Source organism: Cicer arietinum, chromosome 4 (genome assembly GCF_000331145.2).
Source record: "Cicer arietinum cultivar CDC Frontier isolate Library 1 chromosome 4, Cicar.CDCFrontier_v2.0, whole genome shotgun sequence".
NCBI classification, from domain to species: Eukaryota; Viridiplantae; Streptophyta; class Magnoliopsida; order Fabales; family Fabaceae; genus Cicer; species Cicer arietinum.
The window spans coordinates 2,161,114-2,180,620 of NC_021163.2; the positions used below are offsets into that span (position 1 = coordinate 2,161,114).

Genomic DNA, 19,507 nt, shown 5'->3' on the forward strand with positions numbered 1-19,507 from the left:
TCCCTACATGTTTGTTTTGTGGAACTGGAAGTCTTTTTGTTTAACTTCTGTTTCACTAGAAATCTTATTTTAGTATAACTTGGACATGATTCTTTTCTCTTCCCTGGGGATTATATAATGTTATGAAGGAACAGTGTCTTTTGTAATTATGGTGTTTTTATAATTCCTTATTTAATATATATGTACTTCTTGTTTAACTTTACAGAGGAGAAATTTCTGTTATCTGTGAGGATATTAGGCTTCTAAAAGAGAAATTTGATGCAAATCTTCCTTTGAGTAAATCATTCACATCAAGTCAGACAAGTTGCATCTTAGCTTCTTCAGGTTCATCCCACAAAAGCTTGGCATCTAATGTGGGTTCTGAGCATAGTGATTCTTCCGAAATACTCAAGATCACCCAGGCAGCCTCAGTTGAAAGCCTTTCTGACAAAGTTGATCAAGAGGAGAGGTCCAAAGCTGAACACAATGCTCTTCTTGATGATGGGTGGGATATTTTTGAGAAAGATGCAGAACTGGATTCTGGACTTTGCTAGCTTTTTGTTCTGTGCTAAGAGAAGGAAAAAAGTTAAGCTCATGCTGCTGTTTATTCTTCAAAATAAACCTTAGGATTCCTTGGATGTTATTAATTCACAGTGATCTGGTTACAACTTTTGTTTTAATATAAAATGGTAAGATAAGCATATAATAGCGGCATGAGCTCTAGAACAACATATAGCGTAAATAGTAGGTTTTGATCAACAACTTTATACACGTTCAGTTTCTGTTGCCTGCTCAACATTTCCAAATTTTGTACAGAAGACACAATTGTTGATCGTTTAGTATTTTGTTTGTGATTTATTCTTAATTATCTGTATCGGTTTATGCCTGCAGTATATTTATATCCCCATTTTCATTTAATTTTTGGCATGACATGCGTGTCTTTAACAAAACACTGGAATTGCCTAAACTCGTACCTCCAGTTCTCGTAACGCACCCCACATTTACAGATTTAAGCTTCAACCACACCAATGCTTGGCTTGAACAGTTTCATATTTTTTTGGTAGAAAAAACCATACGATATTTCCCATCAGATGTCGTGTTCAAGACTAGAGCATCTTTTAGTTTATCAACAAACTTGCTACTGTTGTTAAATTAAATAATTTCCAAAAGAAAATGTCAGAAAGAAAAGATTATTGAAGGAGGCTGATGTGGCATTATGTGAATATATTATGTGCGAGATAGGTTGTTCTACTACTGGTTCATCTATTTGTCTAGTTAGATATATTTGCTTCCTACCATTTGCTACTTCATGTTTTGCATGTCATCATATTCCAATACCAACTAATTGGATATCGATTTGTATGGTAAGCATGAAGTCAAAGTCCCTATTCTATATCAGCCACGTGTGAGCTTTAAAACTCATCTCACCTAAATTTTATTTATACATACAAAAGACATATAGGCCACTGACTGATATTAATTTCATTATGTGAACGTCATCAAGTGTTATAATTTTTTTGGATCCTATACCTAGAAAAGCGGAAAATCAGTTCTAGACAAGGTTGTGTATTTTTCTTATGATTACTGTATGCTATCCTCCTGCTAAAAAGACTCAGTAGTAAGTAACAACAACTAACACTTCAAGACTTGAATAGTTTCAAAAGAATAAAATTGGATATAATAAACATTACCAAAACTGAAGTTAAAATGCACATTAGTTCTTCACATTGACTTTTAGTGCAAAGTGCAAACTGCAAACAAGAAATGGGTGGTAGTTAAATTAAGCCTCCTGGCCTAGTGGTTGTAAGGTCAATGATGAGACACTTTAGAGTCGACCTAGTGCTCCTAGGTTCAATTTTCGATGGAGTCAAAAACAAAGTCAATGACTACCTCAATTGTGATTAGTTATTAATTGAAAACTAAACCACTTGTAATTGGATCAATTATATAATAGAAATTGGATTAAAAAAAAGTGTGGTAGCACATTGATTATAACACTACTACACCCAATTTGGTGGTTTCTCATAATAATAATAATGGATGGTTGATTTAGGCATCATTAATATGTCATTTCATATAGTAACTTCTATATAAGGACCAAAAAGGCAAGGTCAAGAATAAGCTTCATAGGGACATTTTATGATTGTAACATTTTACTTTAAAGTCTAAATTAATTAACCTAATAACCTCTAACAAAAAACGAAACATAAGTCAAAGTTGTTGAAGAAGTTTCACTTGAATTATTGCTATTATTATATCTATATATACATGCTAAGAGTGCTAGATTATTGTAATTTACAGTTTAAGTAGAAACTCCTGCTTCATCTAGCTCCTTAATTATTTCCTTTACCTACCCTACCCAGTAACAAAAAAAAAATAGTTCCTTTGGCAGAGGGTACAATTAGAAACAATAAAAGTCTAAAATTCTTCAACACTACTCACACTTAGTGTTTCTTTGGTTGCACAACTTTACTCAAAATCATGTCAAATTTTCCGCATCCAAGTAAAAGCTTATATTGTGTTTGGTTTCACCGCAACTATGCGTATCTTGCATCTCAAGGCAAGATTTGGCGTGAATTTGTGAAGCTCCAAATTCAAAAGTTAGGCAAACACACATCTCTTTCTTTATTTTCAAAGATATAGTAAGTTTTGTAGCTTCTTTGAAATCGCGCAGAACCATAACTCTAACGCATAACCAAACACACACTTAATCGTTCCAACACAATAGTAAAACAGTGCATCTCCATATTATGTAAATCCTTGCCCTCTGTTGTCGAACTTGCTTCGAACTATACTTCCCCAATGATCTAACCTTTGAATTTGAACCCCTCAATGATGAAAATGCACTAGTAGTCATTAATTCACTCTATACTTAGAAATAGGAAATTAAGTTGTATTTGTGGTTTTGAATACTCAACAAAAGACTAATTAACCATATATATATATATAGTGAAAGAGGTTGTTTAATTTGAAGGAAGAAAATTTGTGGTGGACGACATGTCATGGCCCAATACATGTCATTGCACAAGTGCACTTAATACATTTTTTAATGATATATAGAAATATTTATTGATATCTTTAACAAATGTCTTAACAAATTTCTATTTATTGATATCTTTAACAAATGTCTTAAGTTACATTATTATTATTATTATTATTATTATTATTATTATTATTATTATTATTATTATTATTATTATTATTAAGACACTTGTTAGCAATATTAAAGAAATAAAAGGGAAGATGACATGTCGCATTAGCCACCAATGAAATTGTCTCCTTTGCCAAACCTGTTTGAGAGGGACTAGTCATCCCACTACTAAGGGTAAGGGTCATCTTTGTCGCTTCATTTTTATTATTTGTTACTAATGTTTATGTTTATCCCTTTTGATTTGTGTGGGATAGGTGAGGGTGACTCTGCATCTACTTGGCTATAATGCATTCTATTGCGTTCCATTTTGTTTTTACTTTCTTCTAACTTTTTAAATCATAGTAACATCAAATGAACAACCAATAAATGTGTTGATTATTGTTTTTTTTTATGTTGGTTGTTAATAAAGACATATTCTAAAAAACAGTTATACCTGACATATTTCTTCATCCCATTTAATTATAGTTACGGCAATAAAATATTAAACAAGACGGTGGATAATATATATATTTAAAGATGTCATTATCACTAAATAAAGTATAAATGATTTTCATACAAGAGGCATACCCCAAAATAAATAGTGGATCTGCCACTTGTAACGCGTGACACAAGATGACATGTTTTTACCGTAAAATTGTGTTATTAATCTATATTAATGAAGTTGTGTTTCGACAAAATATATATATATATATATATATATATATATATATGACCTCATATATACAAGAAAATTGTGAAATTTGTTTGTCATTTTTTTATTACTAATTGTTTTTTGAATTGATGTATCGTCAAAGAATAATATTATGTGCAAATATTCTTTAAACAACGATTTTGAAGAGTGTTTTAATCGTGCTGAGTTTAAACTCAACAAAATAAAACAAGGACATACCATAAATTTTTCCTCCATGAATCATCTTAATTAGCCCTTGATTTTAAGAATAACAAATTCTAGGAGGATATATAATTTTTTTTCTTCCCAATAACACATAGTTACAATGAGGAGTGGGGTTACATGTTTCAAGGCTTCAAGTTCATGGTTGACATAATTCAAATGAGAAACAGCAATTATTATGTTTGAGCATGCAAGCTGAGTCAGGTACACGATATGGATATAGAATATGGACAATATCATATTTTGTTCTCATATTTATAAATCCAAGAAGAGATAAAATGACCTTAATCCAATACCATATTTAAGTATTTAACATCTTTCTTTATTAGTATGAGCACCATCATCAGTCAAAGCACTATTTTAATTTATATTGGGAGTAGTTAGGGATAGTAGAAAATCATGACATCATTATTCAAATTGTTATATTAATCCGGTATACTAATTAATAATCATCATGTTAATGTTAATGTTTTATAATACGAGTTAGAATATCTCTTATACTCCTAAATGGAACTACATCAATGTCCTCCATAGTCACGAATACTCTGTTGTTTCCTTCGTATATTTCACTTAATGTTGAAATTCAGATTGAGAAAAGTGTGGTGATATCTCAGTCTCACATTGCTTTTTACTTGTTATTGTGAAAGTAGACATTGTGACCATAATTGGGCCACTCTTTTGATTATTGTGTTGTATGACATGTATCTATCTATTATACTTACAATTGTGTATATGTGGCTCAAAATTTTAATTTCTATTTTTGGGGTAAACAAGTTTTATCTAAGTGGGATCGAGATCGGTCATCATCACACCTTAAAGAATATAATGCTTATACAATTACTTAATGATATGATAAACAAAATATATTTGGTGCTAGACACTTAGTTCAACTAATAAAAATCTCGATATTGATAGATTGAACATTATATTTCGGTCATGGAAGCTTATTAATTAGAATTTATTTATATTTTGTACCATGAAATATATCTTTTTGTCTTATATATTTATTGTTGTATAAATTTTTAATCTGTTGCCAATATATCTCAACTTAGAGTTAAATTCAACAAAATAATAAGAATTTGGTTGATATTGGGTAGGCGAAGCTTTCATGCCCTTGTGTGAATAGATGAAGAGATAAGATATTTGTGGTGCAACTGAGTGATTGTGTACCCCATATGCTGGATGAAGCTTTAATTACACAAAAAACAAAAGTTTTTTGTTGTTGTCAACATTGAGTAATATCATACGGCAAAATTCTCCTTCAAGAGATTTAATAAAAATTTGTCCTCACAAAAAATAAAAAGATATATATATGGTGGTGAATTAAGTATGAGACTGTTGGTAGCTACACCCAACAACAAAATAATTGAATTCACCAACCCACATATCCATCCCTTCACATCTTATGGGCTAATGATTTCAAGCCAAAACTTTATTAGCGGTATAAGGATTAGGATTAGTCCAACTCATATAAAAATTTAAAGTGAAATTGAGATATGAGAACTTTATTATAGTTTATAAATAATGTTTAGTAAAAGTATTTAATATTTTATTAAAAAATGTGTTTTAGACACTTTATAATATAAAATTATTTATTAAATTAATATAATTAATTTGGTATACTATTGTCTTTTTAATTGATAATAAAATTAGACAATTTAATATTATTTTTGATATAATATTAGTTTTAAATAAAATTTTATTAGTTTTAAAAATATTAGAATATGACACTTTTTAATTTATTAAGTAATTTTTTTATAAATATTTTTATTTATTAAAGTTTTATTTATAGTCATAATGATGGCTCTAATGATCTTACTTTTAAGTCGAATATGTTAACTTTTTCTATAAATGAAAAATAGAATAAGAGAGAAGGAATATTATCTCAATAATGATAAGAAAAGACATGTGATACGTTCTACAATCGCTTGAAATGGTAACTACTAATTATAGATCGGTTACACGACTATTGTTGACAATGAAATCAAACCTACTTCTTATTAAGACAAGATATTTAATCAGTTTAATGTTGAATGAAAGTGTTGACTTCATAGAACAAAAAATAAAGGATAAAAGTAAAGTTACTCTAATTAGTGGCGGAGTTTGATTAGTTTTGATATATTTAACAAATTTATTATATATTTCACCCAATATAGTAATGGATAAAAGTAAAGTTACATTATGTAATTAAATTTTAGTTTAACTAAAAATATTGATATTATTAAATTCAACATTATATTACGAATAATTATATTTTCCTGTTTATAAAATAAAATAAAATGTAAAGTTACTCTTGTTAGTGACACAGCTTGGTAATTTTATTTTTTATACTAAGTTCATGCTCTAGATTCAAATCTTGGTAAGAAATTTTTTATTAAAATAAAATAAAGTATCAAAAGCAAAATTATGAGTTGTTAAAGTTAAAGTGGCTACCTTGAAGTTGCAAAACACACTTTCGGCACCAAAACCTCTAGTGACGAAGAAGATCAGCCATAATCATCGTACTAAGTTGAGTGCAAATGGTTTATTCATTTCATGTAAAGGAATGGATTCGATTAGTGTTAAAATTCAACCTATATATAGCGATGGAAAAATTCATTGCCAAACCATACTTACTTTAAAAAGTGGTTGAGAGAGAAAATCTGATTAATAGTGATTAGAGTTTACATTTTGAAAGGTGGTTAGAGTTTAATATTCATTGCAATTTGCAACTACAGTATATTGAAAGGATATAGTTTTTGGTGGACTGTTCTGCTTTTAAAGGAAATACTTGTGAGCACTTTGATGTCTAAATCAATAGGAGTTGGGAGTGCCTTGGCAAACCACCCAAGTCTTATATTGAGAAATAGTATAATATTATCTCAATAGAATTTAGGTTTTATTTCAGTTTGACCCTCTTATTTTCACCAATTCGTAGAATTGATTTTTATATTTTAAAATTCGACAATTTTGATATTTTTTATAGATTTTTTAATTAAAAAAATGATGATTTACATATTTTAAATAACAAGACATACGAACTTATCAACTTAGATGCATTAATTATCAATATGTTATTAATTAAATTACAAAAATAAAATATTTTCAGAAGTTAATACCAATAGAGGATTTTATTACTATTTCATCAGTAAAAATCATTTAAGAATATTATATCATATGTCATATAGTTTAAATATGTCACATCACTAATTTTTAATTGGAAAAATTGAGGGAGGGACCACAACTTTTAGATTTTAAAATAGAAGAATTAATTTCAGGAGTCAGTAAAAATATGAGAATTAAATCAAGAGTTTATATAAAAAAAAAAACGTTGTTTATCTTACAAGTCGATTTTGTAATGCTAAGTTAGGATTAATGTAAAAGTTTAATATGTTAACATAACCTATTGATTTAGATCATCATCCACCAAATGATCCGCTCTTGATGTACTTAGATGCTATCCAGCTATAGAATTATTTGTGGATGTGCAAACCAAATCAAACAACTCAAAAGGGAATTTGTTGATATTCCATTGTAATCAGATTATTGAGAAATTATCTCATAAGTGAAGTTTAGATGATAAAAATCTACGAAAACATTTAATTTGTTGGAGTGCAAATTCTAACCTGCAATATCCCTCTCAAAATTTATTATGCACACATGCTTTAGAGTGTTGCGCATTAATCATCTTGTATGTTTTTCATTTCTACACCATCTCCTCTTCATTGATAAAAAAAAAAAACATCATCTTCACATTAATTTTATATTTTCTGATTTGTTTATTCTTCTTAATTGTAGTATCCTCACCATCACCACATATTTTGCTTAAACTTTCTCCAGCCAAAAAAATCAAAATCTCTAATAGGAAGAATGGGAGTAGAATAAGTAAAAAAAAATATTTTTAATTAAACAAATGAAAATGAAACATTTTATTTATGATCACCTTAATCAACTCATAAATGATTCCACTACACCAACCAAGCATGACCATGATGATGTTTAGTGGAGAAAAAACAAATTGAATGCACTTGAACATATAAAAAATATTGATACAACAAAACAATATTAAATTTAGACGTGAATATATGCAATCAACAAACAGTTAATAAGATATATCTTCACACGACCGATGGTACTCTCAATTAAGCCACTCTCAATGCCTTCTTGATATCATTCTGTCAAACATAACAAAGCAACATACATTTTGTTAATATATTAATTACTTTAATTAACCTCTCAAGGACAATAAAACTTAATATTAAAAAAAAAAGTACTTGTATGGCTAAGGGTGGGGTGGTTGGACTATAACGCTGGATGACATGGCCTTCCTCATCCACTAAAAACTTTGTGAAATTCCATTTTATTCTTCTTGATCCCAAACTTCCACATTTTTGTGCTTTCAGGTATTTATACACAGGTGCTGTATCTTCTCCATTCACACGTACCTACACATACAAACTAAATTATTCATCTCATTGCTTATTTAGATTCAAGAGAAACAAAGAAACAAGCATCAATATATTTATGATACCTTCCCAAAAATGGGATATTCAGCCTTATATTTTTTACATGCAAACTCTAGTGCATCTTGACTACTTCCTGGCTCTTTCCTCAAAAATTGGTTGCATGGAAATGCCAATATTTCAAGACCTGAAATCAACATTCATACAAACATATATAACATTCTCAACTACACATCATAGTTTTTATTTATCATTTTTTAATAGACAAAAAAATTAAATAAAATAGCATACCTATCTCCTTGTATGTGGTGTAAAGCTGAGTTAACTGAGAATAATTGGCATCAGCAAAGCCACTGTTTTTTTTTTTAACATGCATGAGTTATAGTTAGTGATAGAAGGATTAGAGAAGGAAAGAGAATAAGAAAATTAGAGTTAGAAAGTGAAAATAACCATTTTGAAGCAACATTAACAACAAGAAGAACTTTTCCCCTGTAGTCGCTCAGGTTCACATCTTTTCCCCTTGCATCCTGTGCCAATCAACAGAAATATATGTTAACAATCATAATCACATGTCATTATAATGTCACAACAAGTTAAAGAAAAAATATTACTCTATTGCTCCTAGAGTCACATTTAACTATTTTATATAGGTTACGAAAAAAAATGATAAACAATATAAAATTTAAGAATAATAATTTGAGAGTGTTATACTAAATATTAATTAGATGAAGCAATTAAAAAAAGTTGAAATCACATTTTAAATTAAAAGTAAATGTCTTTTCAAAACAATTTCTTTTTACAAATGTACATGTGGTACTTTGAGAAGAAAAAAATAATTGAAAGAACTTAAAAAAAAAAAAAAAAAAACTAATTTTGGGGTAGGGACATTACCTTGACTGTGAATTCATGAATAGAATTTTCTATGACTGATTGTGAAGCACCCATTTCTCTGTCTGTATTCAACAGCTAAACACTCACTCTTGTTTTTTTAGTAAAAAAAAAACACTCTTAATACTCTTTCTTGTCTCCTCCTCCAAATTTATATGATATAGTTGAACTTTGTTTTATGTTTATATCTTGCACATCACAGTTCAATTATTTATAGCATTTCCATTGTTCAATCTGGTTCTGTGTATAGGTGGCGTATAATCCTATCTTTTTGGTAATAAAGTCAACAAATAATAATTTAGTACTTGAACATTTTTCAATTGATTGACATGAATCCTTATATTGAATCAACATTACTTCATTTTTCTAGCATTATCACAACCAATAGTCATTGGATCAATGTTGCGCACTTCATGTTTTTAAATCTATTGATTGGTCATCTTACACCCTGGAATCATAACATGGCTACCATGATCTTGTATTTTGGACTAGGAAGAAACAAATCCAATCACAAAAAATAGTTTATCTCCATTAATTTATTTAGATTTCTTATTATACTTCAAAAAATTCAGAGCAGTGGATGAGCCAGATCAACTTTTATTACAAATAAATATGTCAAGCTATAATTTTATACAGAGAGTGACCATTTAACTCAATTCTCATTTAACTCAATTCTCGTTCAAATTTTTTAAGTTTTTTTTATCAGATTTAATTTTTTAAATTATATTTTGTTTGTTCGGTTTTTTTGTTGTTGTTATTTTTAATAATAATTAGTGAAATTGAAATCATAAGATGAATAGAAACTCTACCAAATGCTTTAATAATATATATCTCATATTAATTTTTAAAAAAATATTTATCAAATCTTATAAATGATTTATATTATTTGATTTTCTCAACAATCATTTACACACATGTATGACTTTATCAACTTATAAATAAATATTTGTTAATATAATCAATGTCATTAACTACCTCCTCCAGGGAAATAGTTTGAACAGTCAATTCATTGTAGTGTTTGAATTATATGCTAATATTTAATGTCACTAATTCATGAAAATTGTCATGTTTAAAAGACCTCATGTATACTTTAATACTTCTTCTGTCGCAAAATAATTGTCACAAAAGATGATAAATGAAAGATAGAAGAATAATTCTACCAACATATACTTATAAACTATTTGTTGATTCCAATTAGCATAAATGCAAAGTTGATGAATAATAAATTGGAAGTGATACAATAGTATTAGTTAGAGCGTAGAATTGATAAAAATAAATTAAACTTGCATTGAAAATAAAAACGTCAGTTTTTTCTTGCAGATGTGACAATTATTATTGGACGGCGAGAGTATAACATATAGATTAATAGTGTAAACTGAATGTAATTTAACTACTAAATTTAAAGAACTGCATATGTATTTTTATCTTTAACCAAAAAATATTTAAATTTATTAATAAGATACTAAAGAAAATAAAAGTTTATGTGAAAATATTAAAAATGATATGCATATGCTTCATTCTTTAAAAACTTAATGGTTCATAAATTGAAATAAAAACAATCTAAGCATTTAATTCATATTTTGTTAAAGTTCTAAAAAAAAAGGATTTGAAAAATATTTTTAAGGTTAGAAAGAAACTAATATTTATAAGTTGAAGAGAAAAATACTTACAGACAAAGTGCAAATTCAGAATCAATCATTACTTTAGTATCGTCAATGTTACACTCCAAATATATGTTTATTATAGACAAAATTTGAATCCTCTGAGTGCTCATATCTCTAAAATCATTAGATATGTTATTGAGATATATCAAAATTAACGTTATAAACACCTTTATTAAACACCGTTAATCTTCTGAAATCTTAATAACATATCTAATGATCTATATTTATGTAAACTATATGATATAAATTTACAATTCCAAAAAAAAAAATTAAAATAAAAGCTAAATTTGAATAATAGAAAAGATTACAAGAGATTTAAATTGAAACAATACAACTTTCTAGATATTGTAATTTTTATAGTCATCCTTTTTAGTTTCAGCGATTTTAAAATATCTATAAATTTAAATATGTAATGATTTAATATAGATCTACAAATTTAAATATGTAATAATTTAAAAATATTTTTTAATATAACCACTACTTTAATCTCTGATCTTTAGTCATTATAGATTTGAACATGGACCCATTCGCCCTTAATTTTTATAAAAAAACTTAAAAGAACAAAATAATCGTATTAAATACATTTTTAAGGGTACTGATTTAGAAGACTTGGAGAGAAGTATCTCCGGCTCCAAAAAACAACGTCAGCAAGGAATGACATGTAAAATACATCCGAATTAACTCCATGACATCTTAAATTCATCTGAATTAACTAATCTAAACATGTAATTTACTATCTGAACACAAATTAGAAACTCTTGAGAATAGTGAACGAGGAGGGAGAAGAAGCCATCTTCCGACAAGCATATCAAATATCTGGCCCACACGGGTTTATTTCAGAAGAGTTGGCAACCACCAACTGACCATGCACACAGACTTGTGTTGGCATACCTGAGTAAACAACTAATGAGAGAATACAGTAGGGAGAAATTTTTCTTTGTATCAAGAACAATTTCAAGAAATATTCACTGAAATTTATATATATACTGATCTAAATTCTATAAGAGGGCTTCCACGAAATAAATTATAAAATTTGGCGGGGGAAAATTTTGACACGACAACCTAAGCAAGTTAAGGTTACACCCCTCCGACAAATCTACAATGACTCTTCCTGCCCTGCATTCTGCAGAATAGGCTTTAAATACATATGTACAACAAATCTTCTAGATCATTCATATGTTCTGTGCAGATTCTGGTGAATCCTCCTCCGAAGAGTCCTACATGTACAGAATGATAGACCATAAATCACCTCCTAAACAAAGCCAGATCTCAGGCCGAAAAGTTGGTTATACCTAGCAATGAAGGAAGAAAAAATTAGTACCAAAACAAAAACACCAATCATTGAAGGGACAATTCATGGTTAATAAAAAGTATACCAGATTTGGATTCTTGGTACTACCTCCTAGGCCGCCAAAAGCTTGGACCTGACATGCAAATATTATTTTCCAGTAAGTCACAGGGTCCAAAAAGATCATCTAATACAGAATTATCATGATAAAGAAAAATTAGTAGTTAGGAGGAATGAACCTCTGTTTGCAACTGGAATTGCATCTTCAAAGGGAGGTGGTCTAAATGGCATGGAGTCCCTGTGATTCATTGACCGGGGAGGGAATCTCCACCCATGACCTGGTATTCTAGTTGGTTCGCATGGATGACACCCATATGGGGATGGCATATCTTCGTCGTGATACCTAGGACCTACACAATTAAAAACTTAATTTCATTATACATAACCCAAAAAAACATTGCATGGTCAATCAATATGAATATACACTACAACCATCAAAATAAGCCTCAATTATATCAATCTTACCAGAATAAGGTGCGGGAACATCCCATCTCTCCCGGTAATCATATGGAGGTGGTTTTAATCTTTCATGATTATTATTATAGAAGTTCTCTCTCTCCATGTTCTCCATAAAGTGTTGCCTATTGGAATAAGGAGGTGGTGGAATCTCCCTTCGATGTCTATTATGCTGTTCCCCATGAACAAAAGAAAATTGATTGGACGGAACATGGCGAGGTGGCCGTATAGGATACCCTCTATTATGCATAGTAACACCGTCAGAATGTCGATAATTTACTGTGGGTGGTACAGGGAAGCTGTCTGGCATGTGCATTTCTCTGTATTCTGGAGCATGATAGTGCACTGCATCACTAAGAGGTTGGCTACTCCTTGGTGCTACGGGATGAGCTATAGAGTGAAGTGGATTGTCTTTCACACACTGCAAAAGAGCAGTAGAAAGGACACAATTAGTTATTCCTTCTTGGGGACACTGATTATTGAAATAATAAAAATCCTAAGCCAAAGTTGCAAAACATACCTGCAATTCAGTATGACCTCTTGAATTAAAAACAGTACGACATGGATCAGAGGTAGATGACACATGGTGTAGCATAGGAGGTGGGGGTGGAGGAGGAGGTGGTGGTGGTGGTGGTGGAGGGGCAGATGGCGGAGGTGCCGACGATAGCGGCATAGACACAGAAGGATTCTTCTCAAACATTGTGACGTTTCCGCTATCAACGTTGCAAAATGAATTCATTTCAACATCACGAGAAGGAGCCACATCTTCCATTTCAAGCTCACCATCAACATCTTCTAAGATATGCCTGTGTTTGTCGATTGTAGAAGTCATTTCATGTACTTCAGAATTATGCTCGGGTGTGACAGCCTCAAAGTTCCCTCCATCAGAATCGCTCCCTTCATTGTCATCTTCATCTTTAAGCATTCGAGGCATGCAAAATCCAGGTAGCTGCAAACTTGAGTTGCTACAAGATCAAATACAAAGTTTAAGTAAACACATTCCCAGCAGTATATAAAAATAATAAAGTCAAAATTATATTAACAAAAACAAACCTTCCATATTCATCAACATGCATACCCTCCATTTCTCTTATAGGGTCATCCAAAGCTCTCTCTGTTCTTAATGATCGTCGTGAAAATGCACCTGCAGAAAGTGAACTATATAAATCCAATTCCCGGATATGGTGGCGAATCATCGACTCCGGTAAGATTTTTCTCTCCAACCACAGCCTTAAAACCTATACAAATTTAACGATTATGTTAACAAAGAATGATAATAAAAACAGAGCTCTAAGAAATAAAATAATACAGATCTAACTATAAAAAATGAAACTAAATTAACTTGCCTTAAGACACTGCCTACGGTTCTCTTGTGAAGCATTTCCAGGAGGAACAGCAGCAGACAATAGTCTAGGGAGGACTGCTTGGATAGCGGATGAATATACTCCACAAACATCACCTGGAAAAATGAGACATTTTATATATCAACTAATTATCAATTCTTGCTTCAAACTTTCTATTTTGGTTATAGCATGACTAACGTGTAGCAAAGCAATAAATAACTTACCTTTTAAACCACGTGAAAACTGTGCAATAGAGTCAACAAGAAAAAACAAATCAACCCTCCGATGCAAGCTTGATTCACTTTCAAGATTGTGGGCAAGAATATCCATGACCTGGAACACAGCCCAACATCCCAAAATATGCATCCGGTATCAATAAAAGGCTTGAAAGATTTTATAAGTATAATTAACAATTTTGCATAGGAAATAACCATAAATCCCACTAAATGATTTTAACTTCCATCTGATGCCCATATTTCAGAAAAATAATATCAGTCCATACATAGCCAATTTTTAAGTTACTCCCTCCGGCCTTATATAAGCAAAAGTCGTCATAATTTTTTGGCCTCAAGCCCTAAAATATAAACCGAAGTCACCAAATTCAATTTTGGTTAATATCATTGTTCCAAAAGTACCCCTAATTAATTCTTCTATTTGCTAAGATGGAGTATAGATTCAATTCAAATTTAATGTTATAACTATTATAAAAAAGGAGATTTTAGTAATCATAATTAATTTCTTAATATGTGTGAATCAAGAAAATTGTATATAAATAAGGCCAGAGGGAGTACACTTTAACAAGTAGATTCAATGAAACTTCCCACATTATAACATGCCCACTTTTATCTCTACTTCAACAAGGAAATCAATGGTAGATGAATGATCTTTGGAGTATTTCTCTAAAATAGAAGAGAAACCAGTTATGTAAACAAAAATGTAGTACAAAATTTGTATGATCTATCTATTATAGAACATCAGAAACTAAATTATATAAAAATAATGCTTTTTTGAAGAAAACAATTATTTTTCTTTCAATGTCTAGTGATGACTTTGTCCTTGGTAGTTAGAGGAAAATCAAAATATGTTTGCATTTGGGGGAATTAAAATCGAAAACCAAGGGTATCCTATTACTATGATAGTATTGGTAAAAAATAAATAAATAAATAAATAAAGCAACAATTTGAAAGTTTAGTTGTTTTAGTAATCAAATAGTAAAATCCCTATCATGGTAGAAGGGAGTTTTCAGCAAGTAGCTATAAACTAAGGACAACCATATAACACTGACTATCTAAATTTGACCATAATTTCAACTTAGATATTTCATGCCATGCCAAGTGTAGAAGGCATGCAAATTTCTCTCCAAAAAAAGATAGAAACCAAATTCCAGTATATTATCAATTGCAATAACCTTTACTCGGAATAATGATAACTTTACAAGCAATTAAAGATCTTTCTATAAAACATGTAATCAATGGTGGAAGATAGTTGCATACTCTCAAAACACTATAGCAGCAAAGCAGGTAGTAGTATAGCCGCCACGTCAAAGTATAGGGAAACAACACAAGAAACTACAACACTAATAAAAGCTCAAAAACAGAATACGCAATTGAAGACATTTGTCACGAATAACCAAGGTTCTTCTTAACCAATATTCAAACCAAATCTAAAGCAAATAAATTTAAGGGTGAAATGGCCAAAACGTCCAAAAAAACAGAGGGAACAGCTATAAGTTAAGGGCATAGTGAGTCAGTTATTACATGAGTTACACTGTAGCAGCAACTACTGTTTTGTGTAGCAACTAGGACAAGTAACGCTATGCAACAGCGTTAACATGGCCACACTGTATTGCCTACAGTTTAGTGGTGTCAATTGCAGATCATAGAAAATTGTTTTTTGTTCAAATTCTGCTGCGCTAGAGCACTATAACTGTCTGGAATCAGACAACTGTTCATACAAAATTGTGTATCACATAATAATAGTGGTTTGTTTAAATTTGCTATGCTTTAGCGCCGCTACAGCCACTAAAAACCACAACAGGGTTGTATAGCAGCTAGGGGAAGTAACATTACGCAGCAGCGTTATAACGGCTGCTATAGACTACAGTTTAGTGTTGTTAATAGCAGATCATGAAAATTTGAATTTTGTTCAAATTCTGCTGCCCTATGGCGCTATAAATGTCCGCTATTGGACAACACTTCAATCGTATTTGTGTATCGCATAATAATAGTGATTTGTTTAAATTTGCAATGCGTAAGTACCGCTCAGCTGCTATTTGACAACATGGCTAAAGCTGGAATGCTGCAATCAAAGACAACTTAAACAACGCAAAAGATATAATGATAATATTAGAGAAGACTGGCTAAAATTAAAAAAAAAGGAGGATCAATCTCGATGCAACCTTGTATTTTATTGGGGAGGTAAAAAAGGGGAAAAAAAACATTATGCTGACTCCGGGCAACACATCAAGCAATAAACAGTCTTGAAGAGACCTTTCCTCCAAATTGTCGGTCTTGAAATATCAAAATGATTCTCCCTAGGGAATCCATACCTAAACACCTATTGTCAATATTAATCTAATGTATTAAAAATTCAAAATTAGGATGCAGAAAAAAAAAAACTTCTATTCACATATGCACCTTGAGATAATTTTCAGAAGAGGTTAAAAAATCAGCGTCATAGTGAAGAACAAGGGCACTAGACACAACAGAATATTACCCACACTTTTTATACCAATAACCCAACTTCCCCTCAAAGCGGAAGCCATAACAGAACCAGCAGACTGATTATAAATAAAGACCATATAGACTATAACTTTTTTAGTTAGTTTCAAATCTTCATTCTCTTGTACTTGTTGACAATAGTAATGCTCACGGAGAATTCCGATTGCATTAGCTCAATGGTCTGAAAATCTTCCATAAAGATCCTAAATAGACATAATTGCTAGGATAAAAGTAGATCTAATCTAGATCAACAAGTACTCAGATTCAACAACAGAACATTTTCAGATAGGAGAGGGGGAATTCAAAACAAAAGTGTATTACCTTAGCTGCAATGCCAAACTTTGCACAGTCAATAGCTATGCGTGTTGCTCGCCCAATACTTTCCTTTGTCCTTTTTAAGGTCCCAAGCATTGCTTCAAAGTACAACAAAGCAGCACGTCCTGCTTCTGTTGACTTGCCCATGGATCTTGATTGTTGGGTTGCTTCAGACCCATACTTACTTTCATCAACAGGACAAGATAAATTTTGTTTCTGGTGTAAATGAACATCAGGGCTACAACTACCATTGTGAAGGATATTACTACTGTCTGATGTAGAAACATTGCAAATTGACGTGTTTGGAGGTGATCCTTGTGGAATGCAATCTCCCCCATCTGTCAAGGATGGACTTGACCGAATGCCCGAAATAACCTTTTCACCCAAACAGTCATCAGATGTTGAAACATAATTCAAATCCTCCTCTGGCCCTTTCCATTGTACCTCTTTTATGACCTCACTCCTGAAATTAAGGAACCGTCATGAGCTTTCTTGAATAAAATAATTGGAGCATAAATAACTTTTTCTAATTAATTTGATCTCATTTAATAGTGGCAATCACTGAAACATGAATACAAAAATATCAATTTATTACATAGGATTCAACTATAGTGAGCACTAATCAAAATGATCTAAATAAGGAAAGCATAAGTCCACCAAATTAAAATCTATAACAATATATATAACAGAAAAGGGAGAAAAGCAGGAAAAACTTGTCGTTTAAGACTGTAAAGATTGTTTTTCATTTTTTTTCTAAATTTGCTGTGAAGATTGTATAAAAAGATTAAAGGCAACTATAAAAAGCCAAAACAGAGCTTACATGTCATTTGCTTTATTAACATCATCAACTGATGGATTCAAACACTTCTTATCCTCACAAACAACAACCTCATTCTGAGGCAGATCAATATTATTTTGGGGGGAACTAATTTCTTTCTTTGTCACATCTGTCACAGAATGAAGGCTTATTCCATTATGCTCTGATGCATCAGATCTTGTATTTGAATAATTCACAGTCGTAATATTATCTTCACTATTTGGTGCTGGTGGTAATGACGGGTCAGGTGAATTTTGATTGCTTTCAACTTCATAACATTTTGAATCAAGATTTGGAGAAATTTCTCTATGTACCTCAGTTTTCAAATCTGCATTAGCAGTATGAAAAGCAACATAGTCACTAAGTTTTTCAACTTGGTCTGCAGCATTTGGTAGAACATCATTGCCAGTTTCATGTTGGAACCTGGTTGATAGCTTATCCGCTTGTTTAGATGATTTATTCTCTGTTGAAATAACCAGATTTGAATTGGCTGACAAACTATGCACAATGATATGAGAAGAATTACCACTGCAGGTATCAAACTTTTGAAACCCTAAACCACCACCTTCATGATCATTAATATTCATATCTGGACTTGCCTTGATAGCAGATAAACAGCACGTACCAATTGATGTCATTCTGGAGGATGATGCTTCTTTACGAACTTGACCTTCTTCAGCAGCATTAGCCGACATAGCTTCCAAAGCACGATGAAGGCGTTTAGATGGAGGTAAAGCAGCTTCGTCATCCACAGAGCTGAATGTTTGATCTCGCTTCGTAATACAAATCTGATTTTCTAAACATGGAGCAGAAATATTTGAAGGAGAAATATTATCCATAGCCCCATTCAGGACAGATGAGCCTCCATCAGCAGAGCTCCCATTCTCACAATTTGAGGATGTTATCATCTGTGGTGGTGAGTTAATATCTTCCTTAACGCTTTTCCCTGGAGCATGAGGAATGCTATTGAGTTCTGCCTCTGTGGAAGATGATTTACCCATTCTGACTCTCGCTCGCTTCACAAGGGGCAAGTGTTCATCTCCATCTTGTTCAAAGCATCTCTCTTCTGAATTTCTGCAAATATTCTGGGAACTTTGACTGGCATTCTGCACACCAAGTTCTTCCTCAAGCTTAATGGTTGGCTTGGAAGCTTCTTTGGTTGCCCTCTTCCTATTTGGGTTTCTTTTCTTCTTATTGACCACACCCTTTATTTTAAGATCAAGGCCTTTGTTCAGCTCAACTTCTTCAGGGCATTCAATAGCTTCAGTGTGTTTAAAATTTGAATCTATTGTACTACCCTCATTCAAGCTAAATTCATCAGAATCAATTGTGTAAGAGCTATTGTCTTTGTCCTCCACACTACCATTCAAGACAAAAGCAGATGAATCAAAATCATTACAGCTAACAATATCAGGTGATTTCCGATGACGTTTATTCCTTCTTACAGATGCACCCTGTGCTGCATTGGCTAACGGGCTTCCAGCACTCTTTC

The 19,507-nt window shown here is 31.4% G+C and overlaps 5 protein-coding genes across 6 annotated transcripts in view; 1 reads left to right on the top strand and 4 right to left on the bottom strand.

Annotated features, from left to right (window-relative positions):
- The window catches only part of LOC101512176 (uncharacterized), a 5,318-nt gene extending 4,474 nt beyond the window's left edge, over positions 1–844 (top strand). For both annotated transcript variants that reach the window (XM_004495169.4, XM_012714310.3), the window contains exon 10: positions 206–844. In XM_004495169.4, the coding sequence (XP_004495226.1) occupies positions 206–533 (328 nt within the window). In that variant the 3' untranslated portion in view covers positions 534–844. The remainder of the gene's footprint in view (positions 1–205) is intronic.
- Positions 845–2,196: 1,352 nt separating this feature from the next.
- On the bottom strand, positions 2,197–2,836 carry LOC113786164 (small polypeptide DEVIL 1-like). The gene has a single exon (XM_027333381.2). The coding sequence runs from the start codon at positions 2,834–2,836 to the stop codon at positions 2,687–2,689; it is 150 nt and encodes a 49-aa protein (XP_027189182.1). The 3' UTR covers positions 2,197–2,686.
- On the bottom strand, positions 2,197–9,545 carry LOC101512815 (probable glutathione peroxidase 4). Its single transcript, XM_004495171.4, has 8 exons — positions 9,356–9,545; positions 8,915–8,991; positions 8,756–8,817; positions 8,533–8,651; positions 8,276–8,446; positions 6,639–8,176; positions 6,456–6,526; positions 2,197–5,210 (listed from the first exon to the last, which is right to left on the bottom strand). The coding sequence occupies exons 1-6, from the start codon at positions 9,407–9,409 to the stop codon at positions 8,144–8,146; spliced, it is 516 nt and encodes a 171-aa protein (XP_004495228.1). The 5' UTR covers positions 9,410–9,545; the 3' UTR covers positions 2,197–5,210; positions 6,456–6,526; positions 6,639–8,143.
- Positions 9,546–11,818: 2,273 nt separating this feature from the next.
- LOC101513145 (protein HUA2-LIKE 3) lies at positions 11,819–19,159 on the bottom strand. Its single transcript, XM_004495173.4, has 10 exons — positions 18,019–19,159; positions 17,205–17,661; positions 14,388–14,496; positions 14,167–14,279; positions 13,874–14,058; positions 13,341–13,785; positions 12,830–13,241; positions 12,544–12,714; positions 12,393–12,440; positions 11,819–12,308 (listed from the first exon to the last, which is right to left on the bottom strand). The coding sequence occupies exons 1-9, from the start codon at positions 19,014–19,016 to the stop codon at positions 12,412–12,414; spliced, it is 2,919 nt and encodes a 972-aa protein (XP_004495230.2). The 5' UTR covers positions 19,017–19,159; the 3' UTR covers positions 11,819–12,308; positions 12,393–12,411.
- The window catches only part of LOC140920191 (protein HUA2-LIKE 3-like), a 7,012-nt gene continuing 6,538 nt past the window's right edge, over positions 19,034–19,507 (bottom strand). Inside the window, exons 4-5 of the mRNA XM_073368070.1 lie at positions 19,130–19,502; positions 19,034–19,089 (exon numbers count right to left, since the gene is read on the bottom strand). Of these exons, the coding sequence (XP_073224171.1) occupies positions 19,034–19,089; positions 19,130–19,502 (429 nt within the window). The remainder of the gene's footprint in view (positions 19,090–19,129; positions 19,503–19,507) is intronic.